This window comes from Panthera onca, chromosome B1 (assembly GCF_046562875.1).
Source record: "Panthera onca isolate mPanOnc1 chromosome B1, mPanOnc1 haplotype 2, whole genome shotgun sequence".
Classification (NCBI taxonomy): Eukaryota; Metazoa; Chordata; class Mammalia; order Carnivora; family Felidae; genus Panthera; species Panthera onca.
In genome coordinates, this window is record NC_138342.1 from 39,291,058 (window position 1) to 39,311,938 (window position 20,881).

Here is a 20,881-nt window from a genome sequence, read left to right on the forward strand (position 1 = left end):
TGAGGCTGGTGAGCACCAACCTGCCTGTACAAGAGCAAAGCAATGGGAAATGGGAGTCTCTCCTTGAAACCACATGAAACATGTAGCCAGAGGCTGAAATAGCTTGTTTAACAAGGACTGGATTTTTCCTCTCAATCATAGTTCTAAAGCTATCAGTTATTGAAAAGCTGATTTTCAAAGCACACACTAGAACAGCTTTTCTGTACAGCTGCAATGCTATTTAAATCTTCCATGAATATATCCACAAACCCAAGAAAATTCTAAGCTGAAATATTGCTCTTAGAGAGGACACACTAAAATAAAACCCTACGGGGGAAAAATCCAGAAGTGAAATATGGTCATTAATTTTAATATTGGAATTATAAAATCAGGCATAGGGCTTCTACTCCTGCAAGCCAGAAGAGCCCTTGAAATCCCTATTTGGAAGGTCAGCCTTTAAAGTTCTTTTGTGAGACTCTTTGATGGACATTACCCGTCTGCCTCACATCCATTCTTTAATACACTTCAGAAATGTGGATAAATGTCCCACCTAGTGCTATGGTGAGGTTAAAAGTAGATGTAGAATATGCAGTAAAGGCAATGCTTTGGAGACACAAAACTGATCAATAGGAGGCAAGATCAGCCTTGGAAAGAAATGACTCTTGAACTCAACTTCCTGCTCCGCAGTAAATCTCAAGTCCTTATCTGCCACACCATTCTCAAAGAATCCCCAGTACCCCTCTGGTGATCCTGGCAACACTGATGTCACACTTTAATTTCCCATTACCAGCCATATCATTCCACTGAAGCCATTCAGGCTGCCATTATAGTATTTTATAGTGTTGATACTTCTTTGAATTTCACCATAGTGGAAACTTTTAGACTCTAGCCAGCATGCTGCAGTCTGAGTTTCCTTCACTTAAAGCATTCAATTTCATCAAATTGCCTACCAAGTGAACTTATATTGAGCACTGGTCACTATAATATTTTGGAGCCATTTGTTTGGAGGCTGTTGATGAAAACAAGCTGACACTACATCTTAAAAAGTTCACTGCAATCACTGACCAAAGGAAACCCACGATAAGAATTGTTCCGTGCCCCATCAAGTATTGCGTAGCCCTGTGGTTCACATCTGCCATCTCTTAACCCCCGATATAATGGACTCTCCAGGCCAGGGCCAAATGAATGCTTGCTAAATTACTGATTCACTTCAAATAATGAAATGACACACTATCCCGTGAATATGCCAGGATGATTATAAGACATAAGGTAAGGGATGTACACAGCCTCAATACCTAGCACAATTCCTGGCACAAATTAACACTCAACAGCTATTTGTTGAATGAGCACATAAATGAATGTGCAGAAGCTGAGGTCCTGATGTTTAAGAAAGACTTGCCAAACACCGGTGTATTGAAAGTTCCACCCAAATGTCTTGAATCATCATTTGACCATAAAGCACGAATATAAAGCTCAGCAGGACCAAAGAAAATTGGGATCGGATCCATATTCTAAAGCCGTGTGGAATTAATAAGTAAAAAGCTAATGCCATTTTGAGATTTTGTTATGCTATGGAAAGCTGCGGGTCCCTTGGTTTTAAAGTAATTTTCCAGCATACTAAAATCAGAACTTTTTTCTCATGTTGTTCTTTCCTTTGTTTCCATAGGAAACAGTGACTTCCAGGCATCTGAGATGACACAACATAGATTGCCAAATTGCATGCCACCCTGCAGTTGCCAAGGAGATAATGTATGTCATTCCTACAAATAACATGTTGCTCACGCCTTCATTTCCTTTATCTAGCTTTTTAAGATATTCTTCGCCTGAACTGAATTCAGATAACGTTCCCTGTGAACTGATGGAAACATTCCTTTTTTAAAAATGTGTTTACCCCATTCCCCCAAGACACTTGATAGCATCACACATGCTGTCTGTGGAAGGTCTGAGCATATTTTATGCTGATTTTGGAACCCGTGATTCAGCAGTTTTCACTGGAAAAAAAAAAATGCATCCTGAATTCTGTCTGCTTGCATTCTAAGTAAAGGTTCAATTAAATCCACACCTGGCACTAACATATTCCAGTTTGAAATGGCCTACCACAAAAGCAGCTGTACTCAGTTGAATTTACATAGGAAGGAAAAGAAGGAAAAGAGTTCTAGCAAGGAAAGAAGGGAAAGATGGATGGAAGGAAGGAAGAAAGGAAAGGACGGAGGGAAGGCAGAAGAGTGGGAGGAAAGCAGGAAAACATGTTTACTGAGCACTTACAGTATTCCAGATTAAACATCCATATGATGAACCAACAGAATTAGAGAAATTAAACATCTCGGCTGACACCATCCCACTAACAAGAGGTAGAGTCAGTATTTGAACTCGAGTATGTCTGCTTTTTAAAAAGCATGTGTTTCCCACTTATCTAGTACATAACAAATCACCCCAAACAGTCCCTTTCATGGCTTTGGAGGTTGACTGGACTCAGCTAGGCAGCTGTCACTCAGTGTCTCTCAGGTGGTTTCAGTCAGAGTGGCTGGGACTGGAGTCACCTTGAAGGTGTCCTCACTCACATTTCTGGCAGTTGATGATGGGCCTGTCAGCCAAAATACCCTACCTGTGGCCTCTCCATGTGGCCTGGGCTTTCTTACAGCATGATGGCTGTGTCCCAGTAAGGAGTCTCAAACGAGCCAGCCTCGATGTCATATAGCATCACTTCTCCTAGGCACAGAGCCCACCCACCCCCTTGCCAACTAGATTCAAGGTTGAGGTAACACAGACTCTAACCAACATTGTAAGAAATGCATGTCAGATGACCAGTGGAGGAAGGAGCCTTAGTACAACCACCTTGAAAAATGTTTTCTGTCACAATGTATTTCTTGCAATACTCAAAATGCTTCAAACAGCCTGAGATCCAGGCTTCACGGATCTCTTTATGTGGTTGGTAGAGTTAAGTGGGGGAGGGAACAGTTAAAATTACCAGTTTTGAAAGAGGAATGGAGCAACTTTTAATGTCAGCTTGATGAATTGTGAAAAAAAAAACCAAACAAAAAAACCTGAACATTGAAATTAAACTTTGGAATGAGTTCCTGATTATTTTTTTGTGTGCTTAGCAGAATCCCTTTTTACTCATGCATTGTCAATTTTCAAAGCATTTGGTTAACATAAAAACTAACTCTACACTAAAATTATATTGTGGCACATTCAAACATATGTTAGCACTATATAATATTACCAAAGAGCACTTTCATCTAATTCAGCTTCTTGGTTCTTTTTGTCCCTAGATAAATGGGAGTTTCCTACATGAATTATAGGTTATACCTGCTCACGTGGGGCATGCATATGTGGAAATAGTAGCACCAAATGAATGGCTGTTACAAAGGCTAACAGTCTATGTGGAGCTATGTTCTTGTCATTTTAATCTATAACCAACCATGAATGTATCAGGAGCCTTCTGGCTAATGCCTTTCTCTTCTGTGCACTCTTTCAAATTGTTCTAAGAGTGAACCTAGCTAGGCCTTACATCATGAGACCATCCAGTTGATCCGAAACAGCCATAAGCCTTCCATTGAACATCGAATTTGAATTTCAACCATTAAAATAATCAAATTTGTTTATCCTCTAGAAATATATGAAACTATTATCATAAATAAAGAGAACCTCAGCTAGAAAATAAGATATTAATGACATGAAGAAAGAACACCATGGAGTGAGCACAATAATCAGATTGTGGAGAGCTTTCCAACTGAGGAAGAACATTATGGTGAGCTAGTGAAAAAGCAACAAATTCTGTCTCATTGCTTGCATTGCTGAGAGTATATGATTGTGCTTATTCTACTGTGCTAGCAGATTGATCTGGAATAAACATATATAATATACATATTTGATGTAGCTATTTCTGAACTGACCAGCTCTATCATGAATCAGGCTGCACCACGCAATGCTAAATTAGGTCTAACAAGCAGAGTACCATAATCCCCAAAAAACAGCAGAGTTCTTTCTTTGCCGTGTAAGTCCGGCATTACTCTCAATCAGCCCAACATATATGATGAAATCTTAGGATATCCTCAATTAGGGCTTGACAAAAAAAAAAAAAAAGAAAGAAAGAAAAAGAAAATTGAAGTGCTCGGGTAACACACAAGGCAATGCCAGCAAGTGACATGGACAAAAAGACTTCTTATTCAGTGTTTCTCTTCTCACTTTCATACTTCTGATTTCACCCCACATGTTTCAGCTCCCAATTTTACATCTCCCTGTATCTGGTTTTGTTTTGTTTTTCCACCATGAGAAAGAGCATCTAATAACAAAATCCTTGAAAGTAAAGCAGCAGTATTGATCCGTCTTACATTATGGAACAATTGGCCTGTACCTTCCACCGACACTGCAGCACAATAAAGACTTGAGATCTTTCTACTTCCCTGTTTTCTTCAATTTTATGTGCCTTGGAACTTAGAAGCTTCATAATGCTGTGATTTCCAATACTGTGAGTAGTCTAGCTGCACTTAATGACTGCAAAATGTCTGGATAGTAACCAGGAAGTTAATTGTAGCCAATAATTATCTAAAATGGTCTCATGAGGTTCTGAAATCCCCTTTTGATTATAATTTTAAACTTTAACCCCATTATACAATGCCTATTAAAGTCATAAATATCTAGATTATAATTTTAAATAATTAACTTAAATCCTTTTGCAAATTTTCATTGCTAGAAAACTGCTTTTTACATTTGTTCTGTTGTTAGGGTGGTTATCTCGTCTATTGGTCAAGCCAGGATATTTTTGTCCTAAACAAAGGCTAAATTGGGTAAACCACAAGGACAAAGTCAACCTACCCATTATACATTAGTTGAAAAAAAAAAACAATAAAAATTTTCAATTTGCTAGGAATTTGAAGACCACAGGGGGAAAAAATGTACGTTTCATTCAAAATATGATTTTAGGTTTTTCCATATTCTATCTCAATGTGCTTCAAAACCTTTCTTTAAGGTATTTTTAGTAATGAAATTGATAAAATAAATTTGGCTACAGCACAAAGGATATTACCCATTGCAAACGTGCAAAAGTGAATGATTTACATAATTTTGAAAAATGAGTACAATCCATAAAGAAACACTGTGGGAAAAAAGGTCGAAGAGAAAAAGAACTTAAATACTGGAAGTACTAAAGGAGAGATTCATTTTTTTAATTAACCAAAAACAAACAGGATTCACCACATAAAATCTAATTCTATTTTTATGAATCGCTCAGGGATACTAATATAACTTTCTGTCAGCAGATCAAGTCCCCATTGACCGTAATCTATTTCGGTCCCGAAATGTATTCTTGCTTTGTGGATAATAGGTAACCTCCCTGGTGCCATTTTTAGATTAGCCCATCGGCAAACATTAAGCAGAAAGCATGTTAACATTTTTTAGGATCCGCTAAGCCTTTTGCAAAGTGGGTTTCTTGCTTGCAGAAGCAGCATAGTAAGCTAACCACAGGGGAGCTGATGCTCTGCGTCTGTATAAGCCTCAGCTTCTTCAAGTCAAAATAAAATAAATAAACTAACAACACAATCCTACTGAGAGTATTATGATTCCCATAGAGGATATGTTCCCATCGGCCCCAGGCACACTGAGTACCGGTCCAAGGTTTTGACATTCTTGGCTCCAACCTAAATTCTTGTCTTGAAAACAAATAAACTTAAAAAATGCTAATCACTGTAATCACCAGGATAATTTCTAATTACCTATTTTGCTGTCAAAAAGAAAAAGTTGATAAAGGAAATTGTTAAGTCAGATCTAGGCCTCATCTTCACCTCAAAAGACTGCTTTTGACTTTTTAAACCATTTTTAACCAGTGCAAATGGTGTTTTCATATGGTTCAACTTAATACAAACTGACTTTTGTCAAAACAAATTGCAGGCCCATTTGGTCATGGAAGGGAAAGCCATGAAGGTCAAGTGCTCAGCCCATGCTCCCTCCATTCATCACTGCTGTCCATGTTTTGTTTTGTTTTTTAAGTTTATTTATTTTGAGAAAGAGAGAGAGAGAGAGGTGGGGGGCAGAGAGAGAGAGAGGGAGGGAGAGAGAGAGAATCCCAAGCAGGCTTTGCCCTGTCAGCAATGCACAAACCACGAGATCATGACCTGACCTGAAACCAAAAGTCAGACGCTTAACCAACTGAGCCACTCAAGCACCCCAGTCCTCATGTGTTGGTGGTAGATCTGCCCTAAGAATATAACTATCAAGTTCCCATATGGTTGTCCAGCTCTTGCTTACTTTCTGTGGAAGCATCTTTGAAGCTCCATGATGCCTTCTTTTCTCACCTTCCAAACAGGATGCCTTTCTAAGAACTTCTCCATTCAAACCCAGCTCTCAGAAGGGTATTCATTGTACCCTTCTCCCACGTAGAATCAGAGAACGTTTCCTTGCATTCCACATATAGTCTGAACAGCATAGTTGAGCAGGACTCTCACTTCCCATCTAGTGGCCTGTCTATATCAGTAGCCAGAGTAACCCAAACAAAACTAAGAGTCAAAGGCATGGCCCATGAAAAAGGCAGGGATAATAGTTGCTTCATACGGGAGACTTCCACAGAAACCAGGTGTTTGGGGTCAAGAAATGAGACATGCGGATTTCCTTCAGTAATCTCCAAACTTGGTGTGGGCCTCAAAAAGTGAAAAAGCAATACTGGAATGGGTATTTGGGGTTTTTCTCTATTATTGTGATCATCTAGGACTTCTCTTTCCTGTCATTATTACTATTATTATTAATGCATTGCAGAGACCACATTGCATTCATTCATTCTTTTATCCATTGACTCAGCCAATATTAGATGAGCATTTACTGGGTGCCAGGCTCTGTGCTAAACAGTGGTCCAAAAGTTCATATTCTTAAAGACTTTTTAAAAAATCTGTCCAGATGTTCACATATGCGCATAGCTGATTAAACTAAAAACAATACTATACCCATTTTGTATGTGAAGAGTTGACATTCCACTATTTGGATACAGAGTCCACACCACATTTTGCCAAGTTCTCTTTGAAAATGTTAATCCTCAAGTGCCAATGATAGGGCTGAAGAGAAAGTACACATGTGCTAAGTGATGGGGACCCTTCTTCCTTCATATCTCCTCCCTTTATTTTAATGGTACAACTTTTCACTTTCAAGGGACCCCTTGATGTCCCCATTAAACTGATTAGGCTTAGACAATCTTTTCAGGGAGGCAAAAATAGAGAGCACTAACAGAGAAACTAAACCACACACACATCCTCACACCCCCATTCCTTTCTTCTTTTTTTTTTTTTAATGTTTATTTATTTTTGAGAGAGACAGAGACAGAGTGTGAGCAGGAGAGGGGCAGAGAGAAAGAGAGACACAACCCAGAGCGGGCTCCAGGCTCTGAGAAAGCTGTCAGCACAGAGCCTGATGCAGGACTCAAACTCACAAACTGTGAGATCATGACCTGAGCCGAAGTTGGACGCTTAACCAACTGAGCCACCCAGGTGCCCTGTCCATTTCTTCATTTAAATCCCTTAAAGACAGCCTTTTCTCTGACTCTGGAGCCCACAACTGTTATCTTTCTTTTTTTTTTTATGTTTATTTTTTCAGAGAGGGAGAGAGAAAAAGAGAGAAAGAGAGACCATGATCAGGGAAAGGGGAGAGAGAGGGAAAGGGGAGAGAGAGAGAGAGAGAGAGAGAGAGAGAGAGAGAGAGAGAGAGAGAGAGAGAGAGGCTCTCTGAAGCAGGCTCCAGGCTCCAGGCTCCAGGCTCCAAGCTGTCAGCACTGAGCCTGATGTGGGGCTTAAACTCGTGAATCGCGAGATCATGACCTGAGCCAAAGTCAGGCACTTAACCAACTGAGCCACCCAGGTGCCCCACAACTGTTTTCAATAAGTCAAACAAAAAAACAAGTGAAAGTAATTTTTTTTAAGTTTTTAGGTTTTGGTTTTTTTTTTTTTTTATATTAGAGAGAGAGAGCACGTGAGCAGGGGAGAGGGTCAGGAAAGAGAATCTTAAGCAGGCTCCATGCTCAGCACAGACCCCAATGAGGGTTTCTATCCCATGAACCCTTGGGATCATCACCAGAGCCAAAGTTAAGAATCAGATGCTCAATGCACTGAGCCACGCAAGTACCCTTAAAATTTTGTTTTAGCCAAATTCCAACCACCCCCCCCCCCAAAAAAAAAGAGAGACAGAGAAAGAGCTTGAGAGAGAAACCAAATTCACTGGACTACATGGTTGGGAGTCATGAGACTGGAGAGAATAAATAAGTCTCCATGCTAGTCATCTATATGAAGATGTTGGAGTTACAAAAATTGAAGTCAAAGTACAAGAGAGAGAAACAGAGGGAGAAAGAAGAGAATCTTGCAGAATATCTAAGGAATATGAAAATTGAGGGTCACTAATAAGAGAGGCTTTGTGAAAGCATAAGATGTGTTATTCAGGCAATGAAGCTCAGCAGGTGAAGAATCTTGTGAAATCTGAAATCCTAGAACACAGAAAACCATGTCATGCCATAATATCTGAGTGGAAAGTGCCCTCTCCTTAAATTGACCAAGATAGATAATAATCTTTGACCAAAGATATTTTTACGCATAATATCCTCTAATTCATTTAAGTGAAATGAAATAAGTAATACGCAAACTGATAATTCTTGAAACTTCTGAAACATCTGAGGCTGAGTGAAAAGCTAGAGATTTAGCTATGTATATTATGTTGTGAGAAATTAGTCCCTCAAAATAGCAAAAGGGAAATTGGCAGCTTAGCTAAATAAACCAGAAGGAATGAATAATCTTACATAGTAGCTTAGGGAAAAGAATTTGCTGGAAAATGTAGCTAAACATTGAGGGAATTTGTTTCAAGCAGCTGTAATTTTTGAAGCTGATTTTTTTTTTTCACTCTTGAAGAAGGGCTGGTTCACTCACATTACTAACAGAGATGGAAAAAGATCACCAAATTAATAAAAATTTGAAATGCCTTTAAAAAAAAACTTCTAGGGGCACCTGGGTGGCTCAGTCGGTTGAGCGTCCGACATCGGCTCAGCTCATGATCTCATGGTTCATGAGTTCAAGCCCGCTTTGGGCTCTGTGCTGACAGCTCAGAGCCTGGAGCCTGCTTCGGATTCTGTGTCTCCCTCTCTCTGTCCCTACCCTGCTCATGCTCTGTCTCTCTCTCTCTCTCAAAAATAAATAAACATTAAAAATAATAAAAAGTAAATTTAAAAACCTTTTAATAAAATGTCACTGATGGAAATATGTGGTTCCTTCATATACTGCTATCCCTGGCACGTGAGCCCATGTCTCAGTTGTATGAGGAATGAAATAAACCAATAAGTATTACTCAAGTATTTGCTAGGTACTTAGCAAGTTTGTTCCAGATGTGCTAGAGGAATAATGGAGTAAATGGAGAAGTCATAAAAATTCCAGGAATATAGGAATAGTTTATTAATCATACAGCAATTCCAGAATGATCCTTAGGCTAGTCCATAAATATCACAAACAAAACTAATGATATTTATAGTAATGAGCTAGCTCATTTCCTTGCTATTCTCCTGCATCTGCTGGCCACCAGTAAAATACACCTCACTGGTAGGCTGAGTTCTCCCACCATGCCCTCCCAAAGTTCAGGATGCTTCTTAAAACATGCCCTGATCCCTACAGAATATTTGCTCCTCTTGATTACTTATATCACTATACTCTGCCACCTGAAATAGTATTAATTCATTTAGGGCAAAAAGGTCTCTTTTGAACTCCTTTAAAATTTTCCCTACAACCTTTAGAATGATTCTTCTGAACATATATTCTAAGTAAACATTGTTAATTGAAGATATAAACGTGTAAGACAGGTTATTTCAAATAAAAAATAACAGTCATACTTTTGAATGTTTTTAACTGTTTAAAATGTCAAAAAGTGGTAAAACTAGGGACTGCTCTATAGTTTGTCGACATGACTGCACTAAATCAACCTGTCATTTTTAGCCTTGACAAAATTTTTATGTATTTTATGCAAACTTGGGTATTTGGAGAGTGTGCCTACTTTTCTGTGATTTTGGCTTCTATGTAAACTAAACTACTAGCTAAGGGATAGGGCTTGTTATAATCGGGACAGAGTTTCAAAGTACGGCTTACCCTTTGAACAATGTGAACATGAATACAGCCCTCAGGAAAGCAGGAAATGGGGCGGGGGATGAGTTTGGGGCGATAGGCAGAGCAGAGGGTCAGTAGTGCTGGTGGTGGGTTGTAAGTGCAGCCTTCATTCCCACTTGTAAACCTACCCTTTGGAGCCAGGCTACCTGGGCTTAAACCCTGGCCTGGTTACTTACAAGCGGTATGATTTTGAACAAATCACTCAGGCCTCTCAGCGCTTCAATTTCCTCATCTGTCAGGTAGGATGAAGATCAGACAGGACTGCTGTGACAATTATATGAGTTAATACATGTAAAATGCTTAAAATACTCTCTGGCACTTGGTCACATCCGTTGATGCTTTTATTGCCACTGGAATAGTATGGTTTTTGCTATATAGGTGAGCATAAAATAACTTGAATATTTAATTGCATCTGACTCAGTGAACCCAAAAAGACTCATCCTCCTTCTAATCATTTTTTACCGAAGTAAGCACATGTTGAAGAGTATAAAGCAAGCTGGCATTGATTATAGAGAGTGAATGAGTCTGTAGTAGCACAGATTTTTCAATTAGAAGGAAATTTAGACATTACCTTGCCTAACTTGTTCATCTAACAGAGAAGTGCAAACCCAAATACTGCGTTGTGTTATTAAAGCTCCATTGGAGACCTGAGAGTAGAGACAAAATCCCTTTATGCCTCCTTGTTTTCTCTGCTGAGAGGCAGCACCATACATCTGAAAGTGTCCAAAAACACTTCACCAAGGCTCATTTTCCTCAACCATAAAATTATGTGTATAACAACACGACAATTCATCCTGGGGCTCATTGTAGAAATTAGAGATAGCATATGTAAAGTAACTAGCCCTATGTATTATACACATATACACACACATATATGGGATATATATAAATATATACATATATGTACATATCTATATAGTACATTGTAGACAATAAAAAAATGATGATCATCATAGTAATGACATGCTACCTCCCCAAATTCCATGTAATATATAAATACACTTCACAGCTTCTTCCTTTGCCATATTTGTAAACATAGAATACATGAAAATAAAAAAATGGATTTACTATTAATCTATATCTATACCACACACATACACACACACACACACACACACACACACACACACACACACCCTACACTGTATTATACTACGTTTATAAGACACCTTACTCTTTCCTTGAACACTAATACAGCTAATATATCTAGCCTTCCTAATACAGCATTAAAATTATGGCATTTCCCATTCTGTAGAAATAAACAGACTAAATTTTTAATCATGCTGCTAATGTTGGCATTTTTCTACCCATGTGATTATCATCAATAGTCACCAAAATATGCACATTATGGTTTTCAATGAGCTACTAAAACTGATTGCTTCTCCTCCATTTGTCATTTTGAATGATGTCCCTTAACTTGCCACATTTTGCATTTCAAAAAAATAATGTGAAGTCTCAGCTTAATTCTCTCTGAGATAACTTATTACCCTCTCTGCTTCTCTTTCACAGCATTTTGTACATTAATCGTTATTTAATTATTTGAAATTAATCATTGAATGTTGACCTTCACTACTATTCTCATATCTATGAAGGGAGTGAGTACAGTATTCCTAGCATACTGACACTTAATAGGTATTTCATAAATATGTTCATAAATATAATAGGTTCCCAATATGTAATTGAACATAGAGATTGGTATTTCAGCAGATAGATCTAAGGTAGCAGCGAAGATTTGAGAGTAAGTTCCCACTACTAACAGTTTGCTTGTATTAATCTAAAACCAGGACTCAGATGACACTTCTATATACTAACTATGCTACTAACTCACAAGACTAACAGCCTCTCCCCTTCACTAGACAACACTCCTAGGTTTTGCCTGTGAATCCTGTGTGCTCTGCATGGTGACTGTGCATAGCAGTTGTTTGGTAAATGCTTGTTAAATGACTAGATTTGTTTTCAAGGATTAGCAACAAGACAATTTCTCATGAAGCTGCACAAGACACGTAATAATACAAAAAGATAAAAAATACGGCTGGGAATGAGACAAAATTCTGTTATTCTTGACATAAATCATACAGTTTAGTAATTGTGCGATTAAGCAATGACTCATTGCCTAAAAAGAATTACTAACTACAGAACATCCTGTACTGAACAAGGTATGGGCTTGGGGAGGTACAATTTATATATGATTTAAAGAATGTCATTAAACTAGTGTCACGAACATACGTAAATGTCAAGTGAACTGACAGCAGTGCTTCATGTCCTTTTGCAAACTGCCAAGGGAATTTTAAACTAAGTTAAGAAATGAAAGAAATACGGACAAATGGAAAAATGAAAGTTTCTTGCATGTTAGCTTAAACTATTTAAAGAACAGCATTTTTAAGTGGAGTTTCGAGAATGATTAAAACGAAAATCTGAAACTGACCTAGTTTGTACACCCTGTTGCAATGAAATGATGCTTGTGTATTACCAATCACTAGGAAATCATTGTATTTAACACTGATGTTGCTAACAGTCATTGACATGTGGGTAAGTGGTATGACTAAATTGACCAAAGGACAACAAATAATGCTTTCCTCTTTTTTTAATTTTTAAATGTTCTATTTAGTTTTGAGAGAGAGAGAGAGAGAGAGAGAGAGAGAGAGAGAGAGACAGCAAGTGGGGGAGGGGCAGAGAGAGAGGGAGACATAATAATCCGAAGCAGGCTCCAGACTCTGAGCTGTCAGCGCAGAGTCCGACGCGGGGCTCAAACCCACAAACCGTGAGATCATGACCTCAGCCGAAGTCAGGTGTGTAACTGACTGAGCCACCCAGGCGCCCCAATGCTTTCCTCTTAATGCACAGTGGCACTTGTGGATTTACTGAGATTTTTGTTTTGTTTTATTTTTTTTTTTCAAAGTGTCCTCCTCAGGTCTCTATTGCTGCCCACTAGGTAAGTTCCACTGTTGACAAGTGCATCTCAGAATGCTAAGACTGAATATCAGTTGTTATAGCTGCTCACAGTGACCAGGCTCTAGCTCACTACTAACATCTGTTTGATGTTCACATTTACTCTGACGAGAAAGAACGTTACATAAAATACAAATGTTTTTGGACATGGTTGATAAATATATAATTTCAGAGGCACCACATTTCCCATTGTCTGATTCCTATAGTTGACTCCTTATAATCCGTCAATAAACTGTAATTTCTAAACACCATGCACTGTGCTGTGTGAGAAAATAGAATAAAGCCACAATCAATGTTATTAAGGAGCTAGCCATCTAAACTAGGTAAATACAGCAATCACATATGAAACAATTTAGTAATGCAAAATACTTTAGGATATTATAAATGATAAATGTTGTGGTATATATTTTAAATGTTGAAGATGGTTCAAGAAATAAAGGATAATAATAATCGCACAATTATTTACTGGGCATTAATCTTGCACTATGTACTTTACATGTATGATGTTATTAAACCCTCATGATAAGCCTTTTCAGTAGGTTCTCTTATCACCCCCAGTTTGTAAATGTGGATCCTTGAGACCATGTCCTTGAGATTCCTGAGCTCAGTCAGAATGAGACACATACATGGGAAATATGGCTTGAGTTTGGCTTTGAACAATGGGTAGTAAAAAAGGAGATTCTCATGAGTGCACTTGAGTTACTGAATTCAAGAGGAACCTTCAATTTTTTATTTATTTTTTATATCATCTTTTCATTAAAGACTCTAAGTAGAGCAAATAGCTCTTTAATTTTGTAAATATCTCTGTAAAAGGGGCGCTTGGGTGGCTCAGTCAGTTAAACATCTGGGTATTGGCCTCATCTCGGGCCAAGATCTCCTGGCTCGTGGGATCGAGCCCCATCAGTCCAGCAGAGCTGCACTGACAGCACAGAGCCTGCATGGGATTCTCCCTCTCTCTCTCTGCCCCTCCCTCCCTCGCTCTTGCTCTCTCAAAATAAATAAATTAAAAAACATATTTTAAAAATATCCTTGTAAGAATCTATGAAAAGTCCATGAAGAATAGTTATGGTGAAAAGGAAACAGACAAAGAAATTGAGTAGATGGGAATGGAAAGGTATGCTGCAGTCTGAAAACAGAAATCATTATCGTGTGAAGGGAGACAATGCCCTGCTACAGAATTGCCACTATCTAAACTTGAACTAATTTAGCTTCTTCATTAAATATGGTTCACTGCTCTTCTCTGTTCTAGTGAATGATGCCACCACCATCTCATCCTCCATTTCTGTCACTCAACATTTCTAATCCATCGTTAAAGCTTTAGGCTTAAAAGTATGGGTTTTGTTGGCCCAGCCCTGCAACCTACCAGATAAATGATTTGGGGAAGATCGCTTGATCTCTATCAATTTCCTTATTGGTAAAACATGAATTACAACAGGACACATCTTATAAGTTTTTTAAATTAAGTTATGTATACAATGTCTGTAAAAGTTCTTGTCACTGACATGTAAAAAGCATTCAGAATATTTTGCTATTGTTATTTATTCATAGAAATATGAACAAAAGATTATTGGGCTGATCATTTTATGCGTGTGTATAATATATACATTCTAATGACTATTATTCATAAGTATATCATAAATTAAATAGTACAAAACAGAGTTTTAATAAAAGAGAACAAGTTTTACATTCAGATACAGCTGAATTAACCTAAATATTGGTTTACCATTTCTTGACTACATCACCTAACAATTGCAAGCCTCAGTTTCTTCATTTGTAAAATAGTTATCATGATCTTGAAATGAAGTAACACATGTAAAGCCTATCACATAGTACCCGACACAATTTAAAAGCCAAAGTAATTTTAGTCATTATATCATTGGATTTTTTTCACAAGATACCACATATACTCATAAATGCATACTTTCTAACTGAACAAGGACTACAGGATATATTTTCAAATGAGTTTTTAAAATATGTTTTTGAGAAATCTTCTCCTTTTATAGTTATTCTCTAAACCATCCTATTAATCCAAATCACCTGCATCAGTAAGAGAGTAGATACTCTAAGAAGTAGTGAGGATGTGAAAGGGTACAACCACAACAGTGAAGATCAACTCAAATACTGGAAGGACAGAATCAAAGGCAGAATTAAGGCAAGAGAAGCATAACAGCTGCTTTGCCTCTTGAGATGCCCAAAAACATATTCAAGCTGCCCATAGCTGCCCTTGGATTCTGCCAATCGGCCTTTTCTCCTTGCTTCATGAATATTCCATAAACCATACGCTTTCCAATTCCCAAAGCATAGAAGTGGTCACCATACACCTCTGCTAGGCCATTAACTGGCCATAGGACACATATAGTGACAATGAATCAAACCACTAGTGACCCTACCCAAAGACAGAATTACCAAAGGTCATGTAGTCTCTGAGGGCAATTCCAAATAAGGGGTTTAAGCATATTTTAAACAAAGGCAGCTTCATTCAAATAAGTAAACAGTCACACAAGCTGGAATACATATTTGAATAAGCAAATTTCAGCTGTCTGATTAGAATTTCTACTGAAACTCCAAACCTTACATATTTTTAGAATATTTCCTTCCAATAACATATTTTAAAATGTTACTCTTAAGATATTCTTTCTCCTCCTAAATTTTCTTCTCCCTCTCTCTCTCTCTCTCTCTCTGTTCCTCCACTCTCCTTCTCTCAATTTTAATGTGTTTTCAACCTTCAAAGTTGAACTTGATACTAAAGCCATTCAATGACAACTGACACTGCAACGTCAGCTATGCTCTGGCAGCAATCTGGAGTTAGGAGGATGGGCTAACCCATTAATCACTGTCTTTGGAACACAGATATTCGTCAAGTAAACTGCTTTGGAGATATGGGTTATCACACACAAACAATCACATATTGTAGAGGACCGGGAGCCTACGATGCATATTTTGACCAGATTTCCTTCCCAACCTTTAAATACTATGAATTCTTGACTCTGGGTATGTCATTTGCACACAGGTTGTGGCCCAGCCTGCCAAGAGGAGTTACTGAATCAGAGTGGACTTAGCCAATTACATGTGCTCAACCAAACATTTACTGACAATGGCAACTACTCCAACCAAGTGATATATTTAAGGGAACAAATAGAAGATTATTGGTTCTCTTCCCACCTTTGGAAATTCTGCAAAATAACTTGATTCTGATTAAGTGGTACTTTTAAGTGTTGATAACGTTCCATTATAGCACTAGGGCAAGTTCACTTTGCAAAAATGAAAAGAACTATGCCAACTCATCACAAAGAGAAAAAATATGTATATAAAATATGTCTCCAAATCCAGAATCTCTGGACTTGAGCAATCCTGGGGTTGGGGGAAGTTAGCAGCTACATGGGAGAGTCAGAATGATTTACGCTTTCAACATTATTAGAAAATCATTAGTAGAAATATCCTGTTTCAATACTTAAAATTAACCACTAGTGATATAAAGATATATATAGCTTCCAAAGTACATGAAAAAATAAACACTAAGAAATTTAGTGAGAAAGATATATAACAAAAGCTAACATTAAGAAAGAATTCAAAAAATATAAAAATCAGACCAAATAGAATTCAAGGGAAAAGGTATTACATGGGACCAAAAAAAGGTTACTTTACAATTAAATATATATACGGATACGAAAATAGAGCAGATATGAATCTTTACATGTTGAATATCAGGGTATCAAAGTGTATAAAACAAAAAAAGTTAAAATGCAAAAAAAAAAAATTGACACAGGCTCATATTAGTGGGATAATTTTTTGTGTCTTTCTTGGTATTTGAAAAATCAAGAAGACAAGAGGTGATTTGTTAGACAAATGAAATAATAATGTTTTAAGTAAAATTGATTTAATAACTAAAAATCAACTTCTTTCAAATTGCCATCAAACATTTATAAGTTTTTAACATAATACAGAACACAATGGAAGTCTGATAACATTTACATTTATACAGGTAACATTTCTGAACACAATGTGATACAACTAGAAATGGGCAGTGGAGCTAAATAAATAAACCAATTCCACTTTGGAAATTTTATCTTCCAAATATCATAGAGAAAAACAATCGTGTAATTGTAGAATATTTTGCAAATAATTATGGTAATATATATCAAAAGTTATTAACTATGGATAAGGGTGTATGCAATATAGCTCATTGCAATAAAGGAAACTATTATTAAAGAAGAAACAGTGAAAACAAATTACTAAGAATTAACCAAAAAACTAGAAAAGAGTAACACAATTAACCTACAAAAAGATGGAAATAAAATAAATCATGAATCAACAATTAGAACACAGAAACAGTTAAATAAATGAATACATACATACATAAACAAACATCCAAGACTTTACTTTTTTTTTTTGAAAGAAATAGTAAATAGAATTTTTCTACCAAGGCCTACAAGAGAGCAAAACAACTAAAATCACAATAAAAGTCAGAGAGGGCATAAATCTACCCATGGGTAATGGGAAAGGGCTAAAACGGCAGATAGTCAGGTTTTTTTTAACTGAAAACAGTGTACAAAATCCATTCCAATGATTTTGAAAATCTTGCGAAATGGTTTATTCTAGAGGAAAATGTAAATTAAGTCAATTCAAATGGACTTAATGGAAAGGGCAATAATTTTCCTACGTGCTCACATGTTATTCTTAGAGAACCAGTGCCTGGAGCTCATAGGAGCTATAGGTTGTTGACACTTCACCAGTTAATCCCTGCTGGAGCGAGCATGGAACCCGATTTGTTCTACCGCCGTGTCCGCGGAGGACTTCCCCGACCACCTGCACGCCACCCCCCGCCCCCCACGCACCTTCCCGCAGAAGACTTCCCCCGACCACTTGTATTCTGAATGGCACCCCAGCCCTCTCACAATGCGGCCGCGCTTCCTTCCTCTTAGGTGCTTCTGCACTATCACAGCACTGTCGGCATCTAACATGCGCATGTTTTTTAAAGTTTTAACATTTATTCATTTTTGAGAGACAGAGAAGGACAAAGAGTGAGCGGGGGAAGGTCAGGGAGAGAGGGAGGCAGAATCCGAAGCAGGCTCTAGGCTCTGAGCTGTCAGCACAGAGCCTGGAGGCAGGGCTTGAACTCATGGACCACAAGAGAACTGTGAGAGATCGTGACCTAGGCGGAAGTCTGATGCTTAACCAACTGAGCCACCCAAGTGCCCCTATTTATGCAGATGATTTTAAACCATCTGTCTCCCTCTCCTCATTCTACATACTTAAATGTAAGCTCCATAGAGCGGGATATTTGTTTAGGAGGGGGGTTACGTACACTGTTGATTCTCAGACCAAAACAGAGTCTGTCACGTGGTTGGCAATGAATGTGTATTTGTTGGAGTTAGAAAATGAAGGATTAATGAACGATTTAACAAATACAGGGAATAAGTTATTATCTACACACAATAAAGTCGATCATTATATATACTGTGATTTGGGCAAAAGAGTTTTAAACCATTACTTGTGGTTTAATTTTTTATTGCAGAATCACTAATGTGCTCAATGTAAATTACAGTAGCTCTTAGGTTTTTACATCCTTTTAGGTCTGTTCCCTTAGGATAAGAATTCTCAGTCTTTGGCGTTCATCGACTACAACTATGGGTGTTTTGTTTATCGGTCTCATTTTCTCGTTTAATACAAGGGCACAGGCCCCATCCAGCCCCACGGGATAGTGCTAATGTGGGATCATGTTAAGAACCGCTGCTTTATTTTGTTCAATGAACTCTACCAAAACGCTTTGTCAACCCACTCAAAGATATCCATAGGTTCCTCTTAAGAGTATACCTAAGATTTTGCCTGTCAAAAATCTTTTAATTCTGGCAGCAAGTTACAAACAACTAGCTCCACGTAAATCTAGCTCGTCCAAATCTGTTTAATTTTTAGGCCATTAATCACCGTGTTAAAGTTGAAATTTACAATTATCCTTTTATATTTTTCCAGACTTTAAATAACTCACAAATTGTTATTGGGATTTTCAAATTCTCAGTTTTTCCCCTGGCAATGCAAATCTGCCCAGAAAGTTGAAATCTTAAACTGAAGGAGATTAAGTCAAATACCTGTAGAGGTGTTTCAGGATGCTTTTCTCTCAGCACTGGAGCAGCCGGGATCTCCTGGGGGGCTTTTGATGACTTCCTTTTGGCTTTTTCCATTTGAATATTGGTAAAATAATTGACAGCAGCAAACTCAATAAGTGCGGAAAATACGAAAGCAAAGCAGACAGCTATAAACCAATCCATGGCAGTAGCATAGGACACTTTGGGCAAGGAATGCCGGGCACTGATGCTCAGTGTGGTCATGGTGAGGACTGTGGTTATTCCTTCAAAAGCAAAAGAGCAAAGAGACAAAATACTTTACCATTACTTCTATGAAAACAAACCAACAAACCAACAAACCTAGGGATTTGGTGGGGTAGGGGTTACAAATTTTTCAATATCTCAAACCAAACCATCTTTAGTGGAAGATTTGAATCCTAGTGGGTCAGTGAAATTAGCACAGGTTTTTTTGTTAATTTTTTAAATGTTTGTTTATTTTTTGAGAGACAGAGCGTGGGCAGGGAAGGGGCAGAGAGAGGGAGACACAGAATCTGAAGCAGGCTCCAGGCTCTGAGCTGTCAGCACAGAGCCCTATGTGGGGCTTGAACTCACGAACGGTGAGATCATGACCTGAGCCAAAGTCGGATGGTTAAACGACTAAGCCACCCAGGCGCTCCAGCACAGGTTTTTGAGTAAGACACAGATATAATTAAAATCCTGCCTCTATATTAATCATTGGCTCAGTGCCACCTGGATTAAGTAAGGAAAACTCACTGGGCTTCATTTGATACTTACCTATTGGGTTTGCTATAAAGATTACAAATATATAAGGCACCTGTCATATATTGGATTGGTATTAGTATCTGAGCCTACATACCTGAGAAAGTCAACACATCCATCTAACAGGATGTGTGACTTATTGAAGTGCTTATTCTCAACCAGAAGTGAGAAGTTGATAGCATTGTAATTTGGACCATCAAAATTTCTGGGATAGGTATGGCCCATTGCTATTGAGAATCATTACCAGAAAAAGCATGAATTATAGATATTTATAATCCTTAAGTGAATATTACCTATTGAATTAAGATAATAATAAAATAATAATAATCTAGTTGTGAAAGAGCTTAATTTATAAAAGGCAGTACATGTAGATTTCTGAAAAAATTGATTTCTAGAATAATTTTGTTTTAAATATTGGACATCTACCATGCATCGGTTCGTGGTAGGCAGGAAAATCTTTGCAACAGGAATAGAAGTACTTCTCTTTCATCAACAGGCTTCCAAAGCATATCATTTCCAGGGAAGCCTTCTCCTCAACCTAAAAAAAAGGTTAGTCCCCATTCTCAGTATAAAAATTCCACTTGCCACGAGAACTATAGAGAAATGCATTATTTAAAGATACTAACAGTTGATTCTTTCTGCATCTTTGTCTATCTGTATATTTAATCTATGTTATCTAGTCAAGCTTGAAAATTTCTGTGAGAATTTACTATATCCATTTAAACTCATTCTATATAATGCTCAGGATAGCTCATGAATTGACACACCCAGATGTCGGGGGATGAGGAGGAGGAAGATAGTGATGATGATGATGATGATGATGATGATGATGATGATAATGATGATGATGATGGAGACACCTAAACTATATATTCCAATCCATGTCAATCCTTAGTTGAAAGCCAAATAATACATGTCAAACTGAAGAAAAAGTGAGCCCCATGCAGTAAAGGAATGATAATATTTGAGCTTAGGGAGAAATTATATTGTCTCCTC

The 20,881-nt window shown here is 37.7% G+C and overlaps 1 protein-coding gene across 1 annotated transcript in view; it reads right to left on the reverse strand.

Moving 5' to 3' along the window:
- The window catches only part of GABRA4 (gamma-aminobutyric acid type A receptor subunit alpha4), a 70,078-nt gene that overhangs the window by 21,655 nt on the left and 27,542 nt on the right, over positions 1 to 20,881 (reverse strand). Inside the window, exon 8 of the mRNA XM_060655111.3 lies at positions 19,130 to 19,389. Within this exon, the coding sequence (XP_060511094.1) occupies positions 19,130 to 19,389 (260 nt within the window). The remainder of the gene's footprint in view (positions 1 to 19,129; positions 19,390 to 20,881) is intronic.